The sequence below is a fragment of a genome, unplaced genomic scaffold (genome assembly GCF_019419815.1).
Source record: "Pyrus x bretschneideri cultivar Hongxiangsu unplaced genomic scaffold, Pyrus_bretschneideri_v1 Contig26, whole genome shotgun sequence".
Classification (NCBI taxonomy): Eukaryota; Viridiplantae; Streptophyta; class Magnoliopsida; order Rosales; family Rosaceae; genus Pyrus; species Pyrus x bretschneideri.
The window spans coordinates 3,071,977-3,093,952 of NW_025999568.1; the positions used below are offsets into that span (position 1 = coordinate 3,071,977).

Genomic DNA, 21,976 nt, shown 5'->3' on the forward strand with positions numbered 1-21,976 from the left:
GTGGTTCGATTTCATTCAAGGACAAGTCCCAAGGATCTTGAAGAAATCACAAGTCCGATTCAAGATCAAGTGTCCACCACCCTTGAATCAAATTCCACTCCAGATAAAAGGAGTAAATTCAGACCTTTGGTGCAAGTCTAGCAGAAAGTCCTACAGCCCAGTTCAAGAAAATGTCAGTGGAAAGTTAACAAGGAAAACACCTCATTCGGCAACTCTCCCCGCTAAGAGACTAAAACAGAAGGATCAATGATCAACCTAAAGAATTTGAAATCAGGGGGAGATACTCATCAGGGGGAGCATCCAAAACAGATCAAGATTTTAACAAGTCAATTGAAGACTTGTGGTCATCCAAAGGGGAGTGTTGTAATTCACAGGCCATTCATTAAGGATGGCCACTTATTCCACTATCAATCCACTGTTCATCCCACCACAACTTTGTCTAAAGCCTTGTCTATAAAATGGATGAGAAGAAGGAGAGCAAATATACACAGATAGACATATAGCTGGTAGAGGAAGAAAGAAGAGAGGAAGAATAGAGGACATAATAGAAAGAGTTATCTTTGTAATCTTATTATTCCAGATTATAATAAAAGCATCACTGTTGTCCCAAGAACATACTCTAGTTACACTAACGGTAGAGGAACTTCTTAAATTCTGTGTCTTATTTATTTATTCTACTATACACCGTCAGTTTTACAACAATTACGATTTTTTTATGAGTAATTGCCGCCAATAAAGGGAGTGAAAGGTAAATAGAATCTATGAAGCCCAAATTCTCACTCCCTTCATTCATCCCTCTCAGCTTCTCAGTTCTGAGTCTTTTCACTCCATAGATCTCACAATATTCACAAGAACCCCACTTCCCTATGCAAAAATCTGCAAAACCCACAGCCACAACTACCTCAAAACCATGTCCAGATCAAAACCCACCTCCAGGTTCATCATTTTCGTCCTCACTCTCATCCTCACCCTCCCACTCCATTTCCCGACCCCCATCAGATCCTCTGAACCCCAAAACCTCACCGCAGACGAAACCGAAGATGGCGAACTTGAAGAGCTCCTGGCATTGGACCAACAAGTCGAGCAGGAAGAAGACCAAGACGGTGCGCCCACCACAAGGTCCTTGGAGGCGGAGCTTTTATCCAATGCACAGAGGATTGTTCTGGTTCTTGGGTATGCTCCTTGGTGTTCCAGGAGTGCTGAGCCGATGCCTCAGTTTGCTGAGGCTGCCACTGCGCTGAAGGAATTGGGGAGCCCCCTTTTGATGGCGAAGATTGATGCCGAGCGGCACACGAAAGCTGCCTCGTCTTTGGAGATCAAAGGGTTCCCTACTCTGCTTCTGTTTGTCAATGGCACCACCCAAGCGTACACTGGTGGATTTTCTGCGTGAGTGTGGCTCTAAAACTTTATCAAGATGTTTAATTGGGAATATTTTATGTTAACTTGATCTGAATATGGTATGTGAATCATTATTTTTGGCTAGTTACTTATATTATAAGTTATAATTCAGATTGTGTTTTGTCATTTCTGTTATCTGTATGCTTATATATTGTCCTTGTGTTTTGTCATTGCCGTAAATTACATAATTTATTAGTTGAGTTGTTCTAATTTATTCGAGTAACTTTTCCTTTAAGGTTTAATATCGGTTTTTCCTGTACATTACCCATATATCTTTGAATTCATTTGTATGCAGTATCAGTATTTCGTGTGTATGGCTATGAATATATGTACCAATTGAGTTGTGCATTTCCATTAATGTGTTTGTGGGGGTAAATTGTGATTCAGGGAAGAAATAGTGATATGGGCGAGGAAGAAAACCGGTGAACCTGTTATTAGGATAAGCTCGGTGACAGAGGCTGAAGAATTTCTCAAGAAGTCTGACATATTTGTTGTTGGTTTGTTTGAAAAGTTTGAGGTATGTACATTGTTATTGTTTTCAAATTTCTCTTAGAATGCTAGACCTAGGAAATACTGAAAACCTAGGATTAAGTCTGGAGTTAGTATGAGGCCTCTGCCTTGATTGTATATTTTGTTTGTACATTATGGATATTTTGGGCTTGTTTGTCATCAAAATTAATCAGGGGCCTGAGCACAAAGAGTTTGTAAAAGCAGCGACAGCTGACAATGCAATCCAGTTTGTAGAAGCAAGCAACATTGAGGTTGCTAACGTTCTCTTTCCAAATATGAAATCAACTAGCCTTTCCTTGGAATTGTGAAAAGTGAGCCAGAAAGATACACTGCATATGGTGAGTTGCTTAATTTTCTTACTGAAAGTGATGAAATTTTTGTTGTTTTCTTACTTGCATGTGCAACTTGGCCAATGTATATTATATTTTTTGTTAATCTGTCTCAAATAATCAAAGTTTAGATTCTGTAAACCATTAACGAGACTTATGTATGACTGTGTCAACTTGCATATTTGACTGTACTTGGTTTACATTCGATGAATTTTTTGCAAGTCAGGAAGAACAGGAAGAATTACTAACATAGTTATTCTTCTTCATGAATGTTTGGCTTTGCAGAAGGGACCTTTAGAGCGGATGAAATACTGCAGTTTCTGGACCATAACAAGTTTCCGTTAGTTAACAGACTTACTGAAGCGAATTCTGCAAAAGTGTACTCCAGCCCTATTCAAATTCAGGTCGTTGATTCCTCCAGTACATCATATCTTCTTTTACAGTTGAGCTGCATACACATCCACATTTATATACATTTTTTTTAGTCTTGTTACAAATGAGATTTTTAAGTCTGGACAATAGTAAAAGTACACGATCATGTATTTTATCAATAAATAATGCATATAAAACAAGATCATGCATAGAGATGGCCTAGATGACTCAAAATTATAAACGAAAAGTAGTACACATATTGGATACAATAACCAGAAGATATATTTAGGTTTTTCTAAAAAACTGGCAAAAACTGTTCTTCAGGTGTTGCATTTCTCTTCCTTATGGAATTTGATGCTTAAAATTAGAATTTGTTCTCCGTCATTTAATGCAAATCAAACATCAAATCATATTTGCGTACTTACATGACCCTCTAAGCATTATATCTTTCTTTAGCTTGAGTCATATTTAAAGAATTAGAAATGGCATGCTAATGACTGTCATTTAATAACTCGCTTTTATTGTTGACAGGTTCATGTTTTTGCAGACGCAGATGACTTCAAGAAACTTCTTGAGCCTCTTCAAGATGTTGCTAGACAGTTCAAGTCAAAGGTAGGCAAATGGACTATATGTTGAAGCAATTGTGTGAATCAGTTAAATCTACTAATGTTTTTCCTCTTTTATTCTCTGGATCCAGATACTGTTTATATATATAGACATTATGGACGGAAACCTTGCTAAGCCTTACCTAACGGTATTTGGGCTTGAAGAATCAAACAGCACTGTGGTCAGTTTCCCAGTCGTGACCTGCACCTTGACCGTGAATTCTTTCTATCAAGGAATATGCTGCTAAGGCTATTTCTAATCAGGTTTTGTCTGTGTTCTGCACAGGTCATTGCTTTTGATATCAGAGGAGCTCTAAATATCTATTGGAATCAGATCCAACACAAAGCAATCTTGAAGTAATAATCTCTCACGTTTTGAATTTTTCTCCTGAAGATTATCTACCTAGACTACCGATATTATGAATTGGATTTTGTAGGAGTTCTGCTCAGGGCTTCTACAGGGTACTGTATCACCACACTTCAAATCGCAACTAATACCTGATAACGTGAGTCCTGTTTCTCCTTAAAAAATATTTTTTGATTAATGATGGCAATTTAATTTTGGAATTCTATCTTAGTTTCTTTTCTGTAACTTTGGACAACAGTTGTTTGTTTTGGTTCCCATTGTTACATTATCCTTAAGCCAAAATCTTGTGTTATTCTGAAGCTGATCGACCAACCAAAACCGTACTGCAGAGTGCTGGTTTTACTTAGCCTTGAAATGGTAAATATGAAAGCACTTCCTGCAACGTTGTAGTTCTATCACATTAAATGCAGTGCTAAATCAGCTCACAAAGCTGGGAATTGTTAGTTATATTCAAGTTAATATTCTATATATATAATTATATACATGTATATTATTATTGTATCACAAAGCTTTGATCTCACTTCGGTACTATTCTGAAAAATGCAGAAGAATGAAACCGTCCTGAGCGTTGTAGGAAAGACATTTGATGACTTGGTTTTACATAGTCACAAGAATATATATTGTAGCACAAAGTTTTGATCTCACTTCTGTACTATGTGAAAAATGCAGAAGAATGAAACCGTCCTGGGCGTTGTAGGAAAGACATTGGATGACTTGGTTTTAAATAGTCACAAGAATGTTGTACTAGAGGTATGTGTGTCTTCCTCTCCCACATCTATTTTATTGCTGCTCACACGATCACATCCAAGTCAAAGTTCCTGAAGTTTGAAAACAAAATAATGTTTCTTATAAATCAGAACAAAACAGGGAATGAACTTTATCAATTTTCACACACAAAAAAATGGGATCGTAGGAAACTAATAAGAAACTACTACTTTTCAAAGAACTGTAGTATTCTTCAGATAAGTACTATTGAAGTTCTAAAAGATGCTCCATAAACCAAACCTTAAAAATTTGTACATTGTATATAAGTATATACATATACATATACATATATATGTAACTAAATGTGTATGTGTATGTGTGTGTGTGAGTATCACTCTTTCTTTATACACATCACATCTGTAGGAAACTTGCCCTTAAGAACTTGGGGTTGATCAGCCATGTACAGCTTATGCCTTAGCTTGAGCATTGTGTCTTTAAACTTCACCCTTGAGGAATTTAGAGGACCACTTATCAGAATCTTTAGGAATGCGCTTGAGATTGTCTTTGGAATCAATGTAATAAAGCCCAAATCTTGTGGTATAGCCATCACCTCATTCAAAGTCGTCAAGCAGTGCCCAATAGAAATATCCTTTCACATTCACACCAATCTTGATTGCCTTGCTGAGCCAGTACAAATGCCAAAGAGTATTTTTAACTCTATGCGAGTATCCTTCTTTGCGTCGTTGATTCCATTTTCAGTAATGTAGATTTTAGGACTTTGGTAGTTTTTCTTCATGAAGTCGATGTTTCTGCAGACCTTGCTGACAAATGGACACGAAACTAATTCCTTCAGCCTTAGGGCCAATAGGATCTCCATTTTTATTTTTTCGGGTGATTCAGCTAAAGCATTAGTTGTATAGTTAATTGGCTTCTGTGGACTCGGTAGGGAGTTTTTAGCATATATTGAGGTATAATAATTGATGCCAATAAAGTCAAAGGACCCTTTGACCAAGTTCTTCTCTTCATTGGTAAAACTAGGTAGTCTGTCCTTAACCAAATCTCTCATACTCTTTGGATAATCTCCATAGACTAATGGCTCCACCTACCATCTCGGACTGAAGTCCAGAACTCTCGCTGCAGCTGTCTTCTTCTGAGTCTGAAAAGGCTCAACATATTATCCTACAAGCCTGATTCCAATTTGTCCTCCTTGGTTTGCTTGGAACTTCTCTTTGTATAGCTTAACAACAGTAGTACAGGCAAGGAGAAGGTTGTGGCTCACAATGTAAGGCTCAGTAGACGAATTACCAGATGTACATACGAATTTTGTATGCAAAGAACATCTGCCTGGTGCAGCAAATCCAAGTACATACCCGAACGTGGAAATGATAAATAGTCCGTTCATTGTAATCCAGTTTTTGAAAATATCTCCAATTGTTTTGAAACACATTTCGCTATAATCCTTAAAATCGTCCACAAAGGAATGGTGCAAAGGGCCGCCATACTTGTCTTGCAAGGTTTGGGGTGAGTCAAAATGAAAATGGTCACATAGGGTGTGATGCCATTCTTGATTAACTCGTCAATTAGGTTGTAATGGTCAATGGCTTCTTGGTTTATTCCACCACTCAAGGTTCCATTCGGAAGAATCCTCATCCAGGGGATGGAAAATCTGTAAGAATCGACTCACATCTTCCTTGTATCGACTGTACGAGTGGATGGCAATGAACATGTTTGAGTGGTCTGAAATTCTCTATGGGAATTTCTCAACAAAGTTGTCCCAAACACTTGGTCCTTTTCCTGAATTTTTTGCTGATCCTTCTATTTGTGTAGCAGCAGTAGGGACGCCAAACACAAAATCAGTAGGGAACTCAACCCTCTTGACTGCCAATTCTTCTGGGTTTGGATTTGATGCATTGTCATGCAATTTCTCCAAGTCACCAGCATTCACAACAACTTGTAATGTAAATATTAACCAAGCAATCGCCATCACCCCTGCTCCTAAAGCCTTGTTTCCCATTCCTCTCTTCCGATATTGCTACTGTAAGAGTAAATTTTAAATAAGTGAGTTTTGTGAAGAAACTCTCAGGTTCAAGCGCATGTCTTACAGAGGAATAGGACGTCGTTTATATAGACATGCCGTCGAAAAAAATTAATTAACAAGAAAGAACAAACTAACAAAGGGTGACTTTCTATCAACCACAACTCAGCACATGTAGTTCCAACTGAACCCATAACAGACTCTTTACTTCTCTCTACACAAGATAACTCAAACTAAATAATGAACTAATTAAAATTAATTGCAAACTTACATAGCCACACTCAGAATAGAGGCTCATATGAAAATAACACTACTAATTCAATGGTAACACCACCGGCATGTTTTTTCCAACCAAAAATAAAAAGTGGTATTATTTGGTTCATCAATGTTCCAAAAATAGGAAATCACTAAATGAAGAAATTGCATGCATCTATGTGTAAATATATTAATTAAACAATTTTTTCTGTGGGCCCAGATGATATACCGATCGAAGTGTGGAAAGTCTTGGGAGAGACGGGTATAACATAGCTCACAGACCTTTTCAATAGGATTTTGAAAACGAAGAAGATGCCAAATGAGTGGTGAAAGAGCACTTTGGTGCCTATCTACAAGAATAAGGGCGACGTACAAAATTGCATGAACTATAGGGGTATTAAGCTAATGAGTCATACAATGAAGCTCTGGGAGAGAGTCATTGAGCATAGATTGAGGCAAGAGACACGGGTTTCGGACAACCAATTCGGGTTCATGCTAGGGCGCTCAACCATGGAGGCAATCTATCTCTTACGAAGATTGATGGAAAGATACAGAGATAGGAAAAAGGATTTACACATGGTCTTTATAGATTTGGAAAAAGCATATGATAGGGTCCCAAGAGACATTCTTTAGAGGATTTTAGAGAAGAAAAGAGTACCAGTAGCATATATCCAAGCTATAAAGGATATGTATGTTGGAGCAAAGACTGCTGTAAGAACTCATGAAGGACAAACCGAAAGCTTCCCCATAACTGTAGGGTTACATCAAGGTTCATCCTTAAGTCCTTACCTTTTTGCATTGGTAATGGATGAGTTAATGGGACATATTCAAGATGATATTCCTTGGTGTATGCTTTTCGCAGACGATATAGTGTTGATAGATGAAACTTGGGGAAGGAGTAAATGCGAAGCTTAACCTTTGGAGAGAAGTGTTGGAATCTAAAGGTCTTTGCCTAAGCCAATCAAAGACAGAATATATGGAGTGCAAGTTCAGTGCAAATGGAGGTCAAAATGAATTAGGGGTGAGGATCGGAGATCAGGAAGTACCAAAGCGACTGCTTTCGCTACCTAGGATCTATCTTGCAAAAGAACGGAGAATTAGATGGAGACCTCAACCATAGAATACAAGCTGGATGGATGAAGTGGAAGAGTGCATCCGGCGTGTTGTGATAAGGCCGGCAATGCTGTATGGCACGGAATGTTGGGCGGTGAAGCATCAACACGTACAAAAAATGGGTGTAGCGGAGATGAGGATGCTTCGTTGGATGTGTGGGCATAGGAGAAAGGATAAGATTAGGAATGAGGATATCCGAGGTAAAGTAGGAGTAGCCGAAATTGAAGGAAAGATGAGAGAAAGTCGGTTATGGTGGTTTGGACATGTGCAAAGAAGGCCTACTGACGCTCCGGTTAGAAGATGCAACTACGGGACAGAGGTCCAGGGCCGAAGGGGTAGAGGAAGACCTAGGAAAACTTTGGAAGACTCTAAGAAAAGACTTAGAGTACTTGGATCTAACGGAGGACATAACACAAAACCGAGCGCAGTGGCATTCTAGGATTCATATAGCCGACCCCACTTAGTGCGAAAAGGCTTTGTTATTGTTGTTTTAAACAATTTTTTCTGTACTAGAATCAACCTAATAAGTTATTTTTCGAGGTCCGATAATCAAAACTAGAACTGCTAATTAAGTTTGTACTAGTTTCGAATTGTATGGCAAATTGCCCTTAAAATATCATTAGAATTGATGATAAATCTTATCATTGTTGTATAGCAAGTTGTTGTGGTTTTAGAATTTTTTTAGGGAGAGAGAATTTTGACCATGCAGTATGCCCGTGAAAAATATTATCGGTGTTATGGAACAGGTATACACACCATGGTGCATCACCTGTGAGACCACTGCTAAGCATGTACAAAAGTTGGGTAAGCACCTTAAAAGTTTGGATAATCTACTCTTCGCAAGAATAGATGCGTCTGCGAGTGAACATCCGAGACTGCAAGTAAGTGTTCTTTTTTACATCGTAATTCGATTTTGTGATATTGGATGAAAACCTTGCTTTTTCGGTAATCCATAACCTTGGACATTAGATTAGCTAGAGCATTTATGTAAGCTCTCAATGAACACTTGGAAGCCCGGTGGTCGTCTTTTTTGTTTCAAATAGCTTGATGAATAATACATTCTAATGCTTTCTGTCAATCCTCTGAAAATTGCACGATACATTATAAATAAAAGAAGAGGGTGTCGGGTGTGAATCACAACGAATTTTACAACTCAGAAACATTATCGATGAGAACTGTCTCTGGCCATGAAAGTTTCAGTTGATGAGATGCCAGAGTGATGATTCTGAAATCTATCTTGGTTATTGTTGTTTGTTATTTATATGTTTGGTTACTGTTATTCAGGTAAGCGACTACCCAACGCTCTTGTTAGACACAGCCATCGATAAAGCCAACCCGGTAATTAGTGATTACAACAAATCCCAGTTTTTTCTGTTATGATTCATATGTGTGCTCTATAGCCAACTTGTGCAAGAAATTGTTTTCACTGTGCAGATCAACCTTTCTACAAAATCGAGCTTGAAGGACATGGCCACAACCATCAACAAACATTTGAAAGCCAAAGATAACGCCGCTAAAGGTGAGTTATAGAAATATATACTGAATGTTATACTTAAGTGTTCGAAATAGGATCTGATGCTGAATACTGATTGATTTATAACTAGAACACCGAGGAAATCGATAGGCGAGAAGAATTGGTAAATATGTAGTCATTTACTGTGACATTCTTATCAAAATCACTGAGAGCCAAGTTAACAAAGATTTTACTGCAATGCTTTTAATGTGGAGAGGATCCACCCGCAAACTCGGGGACTAGTTGTGATGAAAACCCTTCATGTATTTGCAAGACTTTTGTCTCTTAGCACTATTGCATAATGGTATCCTTATCTGCTTATAAGTGAGATGCCCAAGGTTTGACTTCAGTTGATGATAAGTTGAAAGCAAAATTATTAGTGTTAGCCCTTTGTATGATTCATCCCAAATTTCTCACCCCTTGACGTAAATATATAATTTATAAAATAAAATAAAAAATTATAAGACTCTTTAAAACACAAGGATTTTTATGAAGAATTAACCAGAAAATATCATCAATCAACAGTTTCAACAAGAACATTTCCGAAATTCCAGAAGCAACGATCCTTTTTCGTATTGACAAAAATAATTACTAAACAAGGCATCTGTGGCAGCAGATGAAACTATGCATCCACTGATCATCATGTCCAGATGCTTAAAGCTATTAGGCCACTGGTGTCAACAATGGTTTCTTCAAGAAGTGAGCCTCAAGATTCCCAACCACAAGGTCAGCCATGGCATTGCGAGTTTCTACCGTGCCGCTTCCGACATGAGGCAAGAGGACCACATTCTCGAGAGCGAACAGCACCTCGGGTACTTCTGGTTCATTCTCATAGACATCAAGCCCCGCCCCACCTAACCGGCCTTCTACCAGAGCAGATACCAACTCAGCTTCGTCAACATGAGGGCCTCTCCCAATGTTGATGAGAACACCCTTTGGTCCCAAAGCATTAATGACTTGGCGGTTGATAATGTGGCGGGTCTCTTCAGTTAAGGGGCATGCAACAACTAAAACATCGCAGTTGGCGGCCAACTCCACGACGGTTGGGTAGTATTTGAACTTCGAATCTGGCTTTTCTGTCCTGGAAAAGTAAGCAATTGGGCAGCTAAAAGCCTCGGCTCTCTTCGCAACTGCTTTGCCAATTCTTCCGAGACCGATGATCCCAACAGTTTTCCCAGTGAACTGAAAATGAAAGGGAAGTATTACACAGGAGGGGAAAGAAATATATCATATGGATGAAAAATTAAAATCAAGAACTCAAGGCTTTACCTATACATATACACATAGCACATAAACAAACAAAAATGCGCCAAAATCCTTCAAAGTCGAAACGATACACTAAAGAAAGACAAGCAAAAGAAATTACACAATATTAAGATACCATGAGATTAGCAACGACAAAACCACAGAGAGGAACACAACGGATAGAAAAATCGTACGCACAAGCTATATAGAATGCACATTAATTTGGCTACCAAATTTCAACTGTTGGAAACTCAGAGACTCCAATAAGATACTAAGATAATTTTCAGTACATCGAAGACTAGCAGGCAAAGCAGCGAGTAAGCAGTTGCAACCAAAGATATACAAAGTGATCGACACTCCACAAATAAAAAGGCAAACAAAGCATATATGCAGGCAACAATGAGAAGCAAGCAATCAAGAACACAGTCTCCTGCGTCACCAACAAGAACCTCTTCATACAAGAACGAGAAACAAACAACCAACACCGACTACCATCGCTTTCTCTTTCCCTTTGGTGATGTCATCCTAAATACATCACTGCAACAGAGAATTGAACGCATCTTTCACTGAGAAATGAACTTTGACTGACTGAAAATTTACACAAGCACAACAAGTTCGTGTCTTCGAATACAAAATTAAGCAAAGTACATCAAATTCAGGACTTCACCCTCTTTCCCTTAACAACAAGCTTTAGCAGGAATCACCAGCTCAACCGTTGTTCCTTAATCTCTTCCCCTTGACTTCAACAATTTGTAAATTTTTTTACCATACTCTCCAACAGGGTATTCTACAAATAACACCACTGTTATCATATTCATAAGGATTCGATATAACAACAAAGTTCCGACTGTCGACTACCTAACGCCCTCCGCCTCCTCCTTTATTCGGCCTTGGGACCCGCTGTATAAGATAAACAAAATTTTACACTTACCCTAAACCACAGTTAACACTTACAAAATTTTACCATAACTTCAAAAATAGCCCATCACCTCACCCTCAAATCACGAGCAGCACAATCAAATATCAATATCCATTCAAACCAATAAAAATAAGAAAAGAAAATAAACTGAAAATTGAATTAAAAAAATAGTTGAGACAAAAAAAAAAAAACCTTGGTGGTCAACTTGTAGTCGCCCTTCTTCCACTGCCCACTCCTCACATACCGTTCACTCTCACAGAGCCGTCTCAGCACCGCCAACGTCAGCCCAATAGCAAGGTCCGCCACGTCATCGGTCAAAACGTCGGGCGTGTTGGTGACCCGAATACCCTTTTCCTTACACATCTTCAAATCGACCTTATCGATTCCGACGCTGAAACTGGAAATAATCTCCAGCTTCGGCAGAGCGGCGATGAGCTCGCCGTCGGCTCCGGCGGAGGCGTTGCCGACGATGGCGCGGATGGAGGCTGAGTGGTCCTTGATGAACTGGGTTTTGTGGGGGACAGTCCAGAGCTTGAGGAGGTTGAAGCGCTTCTCGAGCTCCTGCTCCAAGTAGGGGGACATGGGGATCGGCATGAGGACGCCGATGGACTCCATTGTTGTGGGATTTGCAGAAATGGGGCTTGTTTGGTTTCGGGGTTTGTGCCGTCCCCGTAAGGATTGGAGAGGATGGGATTTGAGAAGGTGGTGGTCGTGGGATTATGGGAAGCTTTTGGTAGCGATAGGTGGCTTGTAATGTCCGTGGTGATCGGGGAAGTGGACAAGAGAATCACGACGTTTGATTAAATAAATAACACAAAATGTTTGAATAGAAAAATTATAATAAATTAAAGGGTTAAGAGAGGTGTGTCATAGCCATTCGAACCCAAAAATTATCTTCAACAGAGAGTTAGGCCAGAGGGTACGTGGGCTTCACGAAATCTGAAAGGGTCAAAGGGCTGGCCCCTTCCAGCCAGCCAGCTAGGCCTGGGTTGGCCAAAATTTTTGCTTAAAACTGTCAAATATAATCGACAGGAATAAGAGCAATAATATCGGTTATAACCGACACGAATAGTTGGGAAAACATTTGAATATAACGGCTAGCAGACGTTAATTTTTTTTTTTTTTTAACAAAATTTTTTTCCTATAACTCTTATTTTAAATTCTATTTTTTTTCTATAACTTCCTATAACTTCTATCTTACAAAATTTGTTTTATATTTTTTTTAAATTCAAATTTTTTCCTATAACTTCTATTTTACAAAATTTGTTTCATATTTTTTTTTAAATTCTATTTTTTTCCTATAACTTCCTAAGCCATTATACAACATTAAATTAAATTAAGTAACATGAAACAACATTAAACAATATGAAACAACATTAAATAACATTAACCAACATAAAAATTATACAACTGTTAATATTCCTATTAGAAGTAGATTACCTATTAAATGTTGTAATCCTAAAGGGTAAGGAATTAATCTTCCCTACTACTATAAATAAAGGCACAATGGGATGGAATAACACACACCTCACAATTACACAACTCTTTTCTCTCTCTATGCCGCACTCTCTCCCTCTCTCTATGGCCTCTATAATTGTTTAGTAAAATATGCCTACAACACGTTGTCAGCGCGCTCTTGACGTTACGCTAAAGAGAATTTGATCTTCAATCAGGGAAGTATTATGTTTTAATCAATCTGTTTGTGATTAATTTATTATTTTGAATTGATCTACATGTTATTGATTCAATTTAATTTTTCTATGTTGAACGTGATACAACACATTGGAGATGAAATTCCGGCTTTCCGAGAAGAATCTTGTACAAATTCAAAGGCTTTGTTGTTTTCTGCCAATCAGGTACGCTTAAAATAAAGTAAGATATTTGAAATAACCGTGAAGCATGAAAACATTCCCCATGATGCATGAACCCCCATATGTTTATATTTTCCTTCCGATATATATATAGTATATGTTCATATATATATATATATATATATATATATTTGTTTCATGCATTACGCAATTTTTGCTATGAAGAATTTGTGAGTCAAAGAATCGGAATAAAATAGAAGCATGATTTTTTTATTATTTTTTGGGGCTTCTGAAAACCCTTAAAAATAGAAATCGGAAAAATTGAAAAACAAAGAATGGAAAATTTTTTGGGCAGGCCACGGCCTGGGTTTTTGACGTTGTTGGACCCGCATGCTTGGGTTCCACAAGATTGGGCCTGCAGCCTCAATCTGTGCATGCCTCACCAGACGCCAGCCCTACGGGGCTTCTGCATCCCGTCCCAAAGCCTTGCGCTGACTGGGTCTACTCCCGCGTCAACCAGAAGCCAGCGAAAGCTGGGCTTATTTCACGCCTTAGCCCAAAGACAGCGAATGCTGGGCTTTTGTTCTCCTGCAGCAGCCTATGAGCTGCTGGGCTCCACCTACTCTTTCGGCCCAAATGCTGCAGCAAGCCTGCAGCTTACCCTTACCCTACAGTAGATTAGGCTGCCTGGTAGCCGTGCCCCCAAGCCCAATGGCCTGCAATTTTTTTGCAGGGCCATGTGTTGCAGCCAGCCCACACGTGCTAGGTTGCATCATTTTTTCGACCCCGATGCCATAATTTGGCATCCGCCTCTTCTTAACCATACCTAAATATTTTTGGTACATTTTTGGTTGAAGCCACAATAGGCTATATTTTCGTTATTGCTTGGCACGAAGTCAATCGAAGTTAATATGACCCGAATGTCATTATTTTGCTTCTACGATCGACCCCGAATGGTCTCGATCTATTAAATTAATTAAAAATAACCTGCTGTCCATTAATCTGATAATTAATCCAAAATTATTGACCTAAAAATCACTTTTGGACATTATCGATTCAATAATTTATTTCTATTCTTTGAACTGTTGACATCCTTTCGTAGTCCCGAAGCGCTCACACTTGAGTTCTGAAGAACCTCAAATTCACTACACTTAAACAACATATTGCATTATGTGTTCTTATAGGAACCTCTCCTTTATGAACTAAACTTTCATAAACTAAATAGAACTAGTAGTTTCAAATTTAGTGCCTTTGGAAACCCAAAGTTTTCATAAAACAATACACTCATGAAAACCCGACATTTTTCATGCAAACCATGTCATAGAACTCGAATGTTCTAACTTTGATGCTTATGGATTATTCATTCCCATAGCACCAATCACAATCATGTTCCCTCCATTTCAGTGGATTGTCGAACCGTCACAAGTTTGATTTTCCTGCTTTGGACGTTTCTATTAGAAACCACTTTATGTGGGTACAAGACGTGAATCTCCCCTTGACTATTAAGAAGCTGAGAAACCATTGAAGCCAACAATGGCATGGAAGAGCTGAATAAGCCTTTGCCATGATTTTCATTCGAAGACTTATGCCCAAAGCATTATAAATGGAAATACGTCCCAAACAAAGATTCCATGGCTCTTTGGCTCGCTCCTATGGACTGTGTGATCATATGACATATTGCCCGAAGCACACCATGATTACATCCATGAATGAGTACAATTCTGAAGTTTATAAATCCAATCAAATTTCGACTGGAGAATACTTTTCTCGTCCTTCTATGTTTCTAACTCGCCCTTGAAGCAGCAGTGTAGAAAGCGAAAGTTTACCAAATTCTCGAATTTGATTAATATCACAAACATATGGTGGAATCAGGGCCTGCCAAGGTGTGGCATCATGCCCAAAGCGTGATCCTTGGCACCTAAGATCTAAAACTTCAAAAATAAGGGATAGTATTCCCAAACCTTAACCCTGCAGAATCTACTTCTGTCTTGATAGAATAGATCATTGGTTATGCACATATTCGTGCATCTACCAATGTCGTTGAGGAGTACCATTCTCGTAGTCAATCTGTGAGACTAATTTTGCTCCACCAAACATTGTTGGAAAAGTATAATTTTGACATGGATGGCCTTGTTGGTCGAATCCCCTTAGTAAACCATTTACTTTGTGAACATTTTTCAACGTTCTTAGATTCAAGTTTGGTGTATGTTTTACTTATGGATAATCTTATGTATGTTGTCCTCGAATATGAGTTAATTGAATCTTGTTTCTTAATACATGTGACCGATTCAATTAAACACGTGATTAGGTAGGAATGTGGGGAAGTTAGTTGTCTGGATGAATGCGTACTACGCACACTAACTTTACACTTAAATCACATCTTTAACAACGACTTCAGGTTTATCCAATCTGATTAAGAGCACTGGAACGCTCCTCGTTGTATGAATGGTACTGAATCACCATTTAAGGGACCTTAAATTCTCCTTGTCATTGAGTTTTTTACGGATATTCGAGATGACAAAGATCATAAATGAAACCACTGAAGAAAATAAAGTGAAATATCTTAGCACCACCTCCAAAAATAAGCCTGAAGCTTTGATTTGGGGCCAATGGGTTGTCCCCCAAGTGGGAACACACCATATGCGGCCGGCCTAGAGCCTGATGATTGAGTAGTTTACTTGCTTTGGCACGACCTTTTGGGACACTTAGGTCGAACAATGATGCTACAAAGCATCTCCTTACCCGAAGTAAGGATCTTGTGCCTACAAGCACACTTTGCCAAGCCTGCTCATTCAGGAAATTGATCTTCTAAACCATCCCTCGCAAAGATTAGAAATCACCATTTTTCATAAGTGGATTCAAGGGAATATATGTGGACTAATCCAACCAAAATACAGACCGTATAAATACTTATGGTTTTGGTTGATGAATCGACAAACTGGTCACATGTTTGTCCACACACATTGCTGTTAAACCTCTAGGCCGATTAAGGGTTCACCACCCTACTTATCCCTTAAGTTCCGGGAGACTGGATAATACAGGAGAGTTTATATCAACGGTTTTCGATAAAGTATTGCATGTATTTTGAGTTTATAATTGAACATCGAATTCCCATGTTCACTCCCAAATAGCCTCGCTTAACGATCATAAAGCGCAATTTAAATGATCGCCCGAATTTTGGTAAACGTATCAAGTTTTAGGTTTTTGCCTAGGGCTATGCAATCTTGTACGCAGCTATGTTGGTCCACCTTAAGACCCAATGCCACCCAACCTATATGACGTTACAGTTGGTTACTGGGTACGAACCTGATGATTTTCGTATTTACGCATTTGGATGTGCATTCCATGTGCCAAGTTGCGCCACCACAACGTACCAACATGGGTCCTCAAAGAAGGATGTGAATCTTTGTCGATTATGATTCTCGTTCACACTAGCTCTATTAGAGCCCTTGCATGCGATCTCTTTACCGCTCATTTGTGGGTTGTTACTTTAATAAGACAGTCTTCCCGCCGTTAGGGGGAGATAAGAACGTCAACTTTCCTGGAGAACGACGCAAATTTGCGTAGACATTGTCCACTATGTGTCATCTCAATCCCCGTATCGTACAAGTGTGATAAGCAAGTGCGGTGAATTCTAGATTTCAGAATGTTACTCCAGACGCATTCCTCTGATCTAGCTAAAGTGACAAGATCATATACCAGCTGCAAACATGCCTGCAAGGATAGATGTACTTAACAGACGTTGAGTTAATATTCCTGAAGGGTGTGCCGCCCCTATTGGATGGTTTGGACGCCCATGTTGGACGGTCCGGTACACCAACGGATAGCCAATCAATCTATCTTAGCCTGTAGCACGACAGATTACTCGGTTCGTATGATTCACTTCCCTATAAGAGGAAGACACGGTACAACAATGATACTACACTTGATTGTTGTCTCAAATCATTTCCATCTCATGAGATTAATCCGGATTACTCCCGAAACTTGAAGTTTTTGGTCCAGTATACTAGTTTGGAGGAGCTAAATAGAATTGAAATGAGATTACCATCGATGATGTTTTCACTTATATGGTAACTACCGACATAAATGAAAAGCGACGATATTGAACCGTGTTCCGTTGATTAAGGGACAATGTAGAAATGATTGGATAACCAAAATAACAATCCAGGTCAAATTCCTTACCAAAGTGTGTTTTGGACCTGTCATTCCTACACTGCCCAAGGTAACTCTATTATGTTACAAGTGGGAAAGGAAACGTTATGAGATGAATGAAATAGTGTGATATGATGCATGCCTTACAACACAAGGTTTCTTTCAAAATGTCCTGTGATTGATAACATCATTATGAAATGTGGTTAGTGGTTTTTCCATGGGGATATAGATACGGAGATTTACATGTAAGTTGCCGAAGAATTACATGGACTGGTTCAAATAGTTCCAAAACCACATAACACCCTCTTAACTTGTTTGAGGCGTTCACTTACAATTCGACGGATGTGGTATACCCGTCTAAGTGATTATTTGATCAGTCAGGGATGAATTATGCCCTTGCGTGTTAAACTATGGAGTCTTATTTCAAATTGCTAGAGTTACAATTTATGTCGTTGACGCGAATCTCATTAAGACTCCATAAGAGCTTGAGAAAACTGCCTCGCACCTGAAGATGGAAGTTGAGATGAAGGATCTTAGAAAAACTCGTTCATGCCTTGACCTAAAGTTCAAAAGTTGTTCTGATGGTACCTTGGTCTACTAGTCGAACTACACCCCGAATGTGTCACCTTTGAGTATACCTTTGATCGTCTATATGTTATATGTAAATGAGACCCTTGAAGAGGTTATGGAATCCGAAATTCCATGTCAGAGTTCAACTTTGCGATTCGTTGTACTTAGCTCATTGTATTTAGACAGGATATCTCATTCGCTGTTGATCTTGGTAAAGTGGAAGCACCGCGCCTACACGCATCCACTGAATTGGTATTAAAGACGTACCCTGAAGGTACTACGAATTTGGGCAAATCAAATCCCGACGCATCTCGAGCAGATCCGACCCCCTGATCCTCGAAATAATGATTGCCTTGTTTGTTATGCTGACGCTGGTTACTTATCAAACCCGCACAAGGTAAAATCCCCAAATGGTTATTTCTTTACTGTTAAGGATATCGCAATATCTTGAAGGTCCAACAATATGTCCTTAGTTGTGAAATCTTCGAATCGTTCCAAAACTCATCTCACTTCACTACACCACAAGTGAGACATGGTTAGAAGTTCTTGTTGAGCATAGTCAAAGTACTTGTTGTGTCTTCATCCATCGTTGAGTCCCAATGACGGTCCATGAAGACTATGCCGCATGTATCTACCCAACCAAGACATGATACATCAACGACGTCAACACCAATACATATTGCGTCCACTTCTACATCAGCAAAGTATCAGGAGATTGAAATCATGCAAGCCAATCCCAGACAACCTTGCCGACCTCTACACGACGTCACTGCCGAAGTCAACCTTCCAAAAGCTTGTCCGAGGAATTGGTATGCTTAACTATCATATGCAATGCTTATAGTTCTTATTTGGAAGTTATGTCAAACTCAAGGGGAGTGTCAAGAAGTATACTCACTTGATCATAATGTACTCTTTTTCCCTACGATTAGGAGCATTTTTCCCACTGGGTTTTTGCTACCTAACTAGGTTTTAACGAGGCACCCATCCTAGGCTGATCATACCTTTGTGAGCTCTTCTACTTGCATCCAAAAGACGTATAATTTTGACTTAATGCAATTTCTCACTTTTCTCCTTAGTCTATGAGTTTTTCTCCCACCTTGGGTTTTACCATAGAGAGGTTTTGTGAGTTTTACCTTTTTATGCATTCTTCCGTTGATCTGAGACTTGCATTTGTTCATTATACCAACAACTTCATCAACTGTACTTACTTCATTGCTGAAGACCTTATGCGCCATTTGTTTGGGTATTTACACACTCAAGTGGAGTGTTACAGTCCTATTAGATTAGGAATGTGATTGTGTAAATCCTAGTAGATATGAGACTATATCTTATATTCCTATTAGGAGTAGATTACCTATTAAATGTTGTTATCCTAAAGGGTAAGGAATTAACCTTCCCTACTACTATAAATAAAGGCACAATGTGGTGGAATAACACACACCTCACAATTACACAACTCTCTTCTCTCTCTATGCCGCACTTTCTCCCTCTCTCTATGGCCTCCATAATTGTTTAGTAAATTATGCCTACAACAACATAAATTTAAGTTGTAGTTTTTTAAATTTAAGTTGTAGTTTTTAAATTTAAATAATAAATTACGTTTGGCCCTATAGCTGTCGGTTGGAGACGGTTTTTTGTGACAAGGCTAAAACGAGCCCTATAGCCCTTTGGCCTTCGGTTGTAAATGGAGGCAAATATGGCCCTGTACAATTCATTAAAATATTAATATCTTGGAGGGTCAGAGGGCTAAAACGAGCCCTCTAGCCAGCCCTCGGTTGGAGATAACCTATGGTCTGATGGTATTCTTCTTCAATTGGAAGTGAAAGGTCTTAGTTTCGAATCTTGTGGATGACGAATTCAATACCAAATTAAGCTACCAATTGTGTGCCTTAACCGAATTCTCATTCCTCTTAATGTAATAATATCGATATAATAAAAAAAAGAGGTGTCATAAAATTCAAATATTTTTGTCTTTTTTTTTTTTTTTTTTTTTTCAATCAATATTATGTACACTAAGAGAGAAGAGATGAACTTAATCTTATATGGGCCTAGCAATAATGTGGTTCAAATTTGCCTTTGGGGAAAATCGAACTTAAGACCTCTTATTTATAAGTGACGAAGGATACCAATAAATCGTATTACTATGTAACAAATATTTTTATTTTTAGTAGTTTGGAATAGCATAATTTTAAAAATAGGTAGGTTTTAATCATTTTACTATGGAAAATGGGGGAATAGATGGAAACTTTAAAACAAGAAATTTATATGAGCGTTGATCTACTTTAAATTAGAAGAATGAAGATTCAAATTTGGGTACATAGAAGCAGGGACGAAGTTAGAAAATTAATTCATCGATGACACAACTAACTAAGTAGTGACGGTTGCAAGAGAATCACCGTTGCATCCAACAATAGTGCGCACAATTGCCAGAATTTTTTTTTTCAATGTTTTTTACAAGGCATTTTGTCAACTGCTTGGGCGATAGCATTGTGTGCTTAATATCTTTAGTTTCTTTTAATTGTGTGTGTGGAGAGAGAGAGAGAGAGAGAGAGACTAAGCGCTAATCCGGCAGCAAGCTGGATTCTAGCGCTTAGGCGGTTAGGCGAGAGTTTAGGCGAATTTAAGTAAATTTATTATATATCATATAAATAAATATTAAATAATACTTTATATTATTTTTTTTAAATAATATTTTTTGAAAAATAATACAACATTTATAAATAATGTGAGAGTTTAAAATAAAAACGAACTTCTCATATACAAATAACTCTAATATCCTTACAAGGTGTATAAAAATAAATAAAATTCTTAAAATCTCTCGTCTAACATAACCTCAATTCGTCTACCCTTCATTAATCTTGTACCGAACCTACAAGGTCTAAAATGTATATGGTGAGCGAAACCACAACTTAATAGGGACAAAATGTCACGCCCCGATCTCAACCAACGTCTAGGATAAACACACGATGCTACTGTAAAAGGTGCGAGGAATACAAATAAGAAATACACAAAGGAATAATGATATTGAAATTTACAAATAAAAGTAATGTGGTGGGTCTCTATCACAAATACAACAATTGTTCAACAAGCTACATGCCCGTAGGCACTCAAAAGAAAGTCTAGAAGAAATACAAGGAAATGTAGAAAGGTAACCTAAGCACTCCATTCTCTGAACTCTGGCTGCTACCCCAAAGCTCCTCATATCAACTAAACTCTATCACCTGCATAATCGCCCCTACACTGTGGGAATGGTGCATCGAACAAATCAATAAGTCGGTTAAGCTACAAAGCTCGTACGAGTGACAACAATCCGACGTATGTGATAATCATAAAACAAGTCCATCAATCACAATTTATAAACAGTATTCATAAAATCATAAACACATTGAAAATCCTGAATGAGTCACCAAAAATCCATCGGCCTTTCTAAATCAAACCAAAAAGGTTCTCAAATCTAGGGCTAAAGTGATTCAATTAATAAATGCACTGAAAATTAGGGCTACAGTGATTCAGTTCAGCCGAAGCCTACATCTCCTAAGCTTTCACATTCTAGACCGAATCCAGGGAATCAACGAACCAATGAAGACAGGGGATGCAATTTTGGACCACTCAACGAAGTCCAACTGAAAACGAGTTTTGGACCACTCATCGAAGCCGAACAGGATACGATTTTGGACCGCTCAACAGAATCACAGAGTATGAGGGATTCTTTATCACTCAACAGAATCCGAATAGGATACGATCTGGACCACTCAACGGAATCCACACGGAGCAAAGAACTAAACAGCCCAACGAAACCCTAGTGAAACTCAATTCGGGACCACTTCACGGAACCAATCAGAATCCAATGAACATAATTCAAAACGACTTAATGAAACAAGACATAATACAAGGTTCGATGCACAATTCCTCATGACAATGGGTTAGCAATTTAATATAAAAAAAACATTTATAAAACCATGCCATATCCACCAAGGATACTAACATGGGGATTCATGGGTAATCAAGCATATCACGTACATTAAAGTCACTCACTTGGAGTCCAAAAAACAGCTCCTAATACAAATATCAAGACAG

At 38.5% G+C, this 21,976-nt stretch overlaps 1 protein-coding gene and 2 pseudogenes across 1 annotated transcript; 1 reads left to right on the forward strand and 2 right to left on the reverse strand.

The window, feature by feature from the left end:
• The first annotated feature begins 753 nt into the window (after positions 1–753).
• Positions 754–9,517, forward strand: LOC103944861 (annotated as a pseudogene).
• Positions 4,287–6,790, reverse strand: LOC103944886 (annotated as a pseudogene).
• A 154-nt stretch (positions 9,518–9,671) lies between the features above and the next one.
• Positions 9,672–12,178, reverse strand: LOC103944862 (glyoxylate/hydroxypyruvate/pyruvate reductase 2KGR). The gene is made up of 2 exons (XM_009355337.3): positions 11,559–12,178; positions 9,672–10,384 (listed from the first exon to the last, which is right to left on the reverse strand). Exons 1-2 carry the CDS (start codon positions 11,979–11,981, stop codon positions 9,866–9,868), a joined length of 942 nt encoding a protein of 313 aa, XP_009353612.2. The 5' UTR covers positions 11,982–12,178; the 3' UTR covers positions 9,672–9,865.
• Between the last annotated feature and the right edge of the window lie 9,798 nt (positions 12,179–21,976).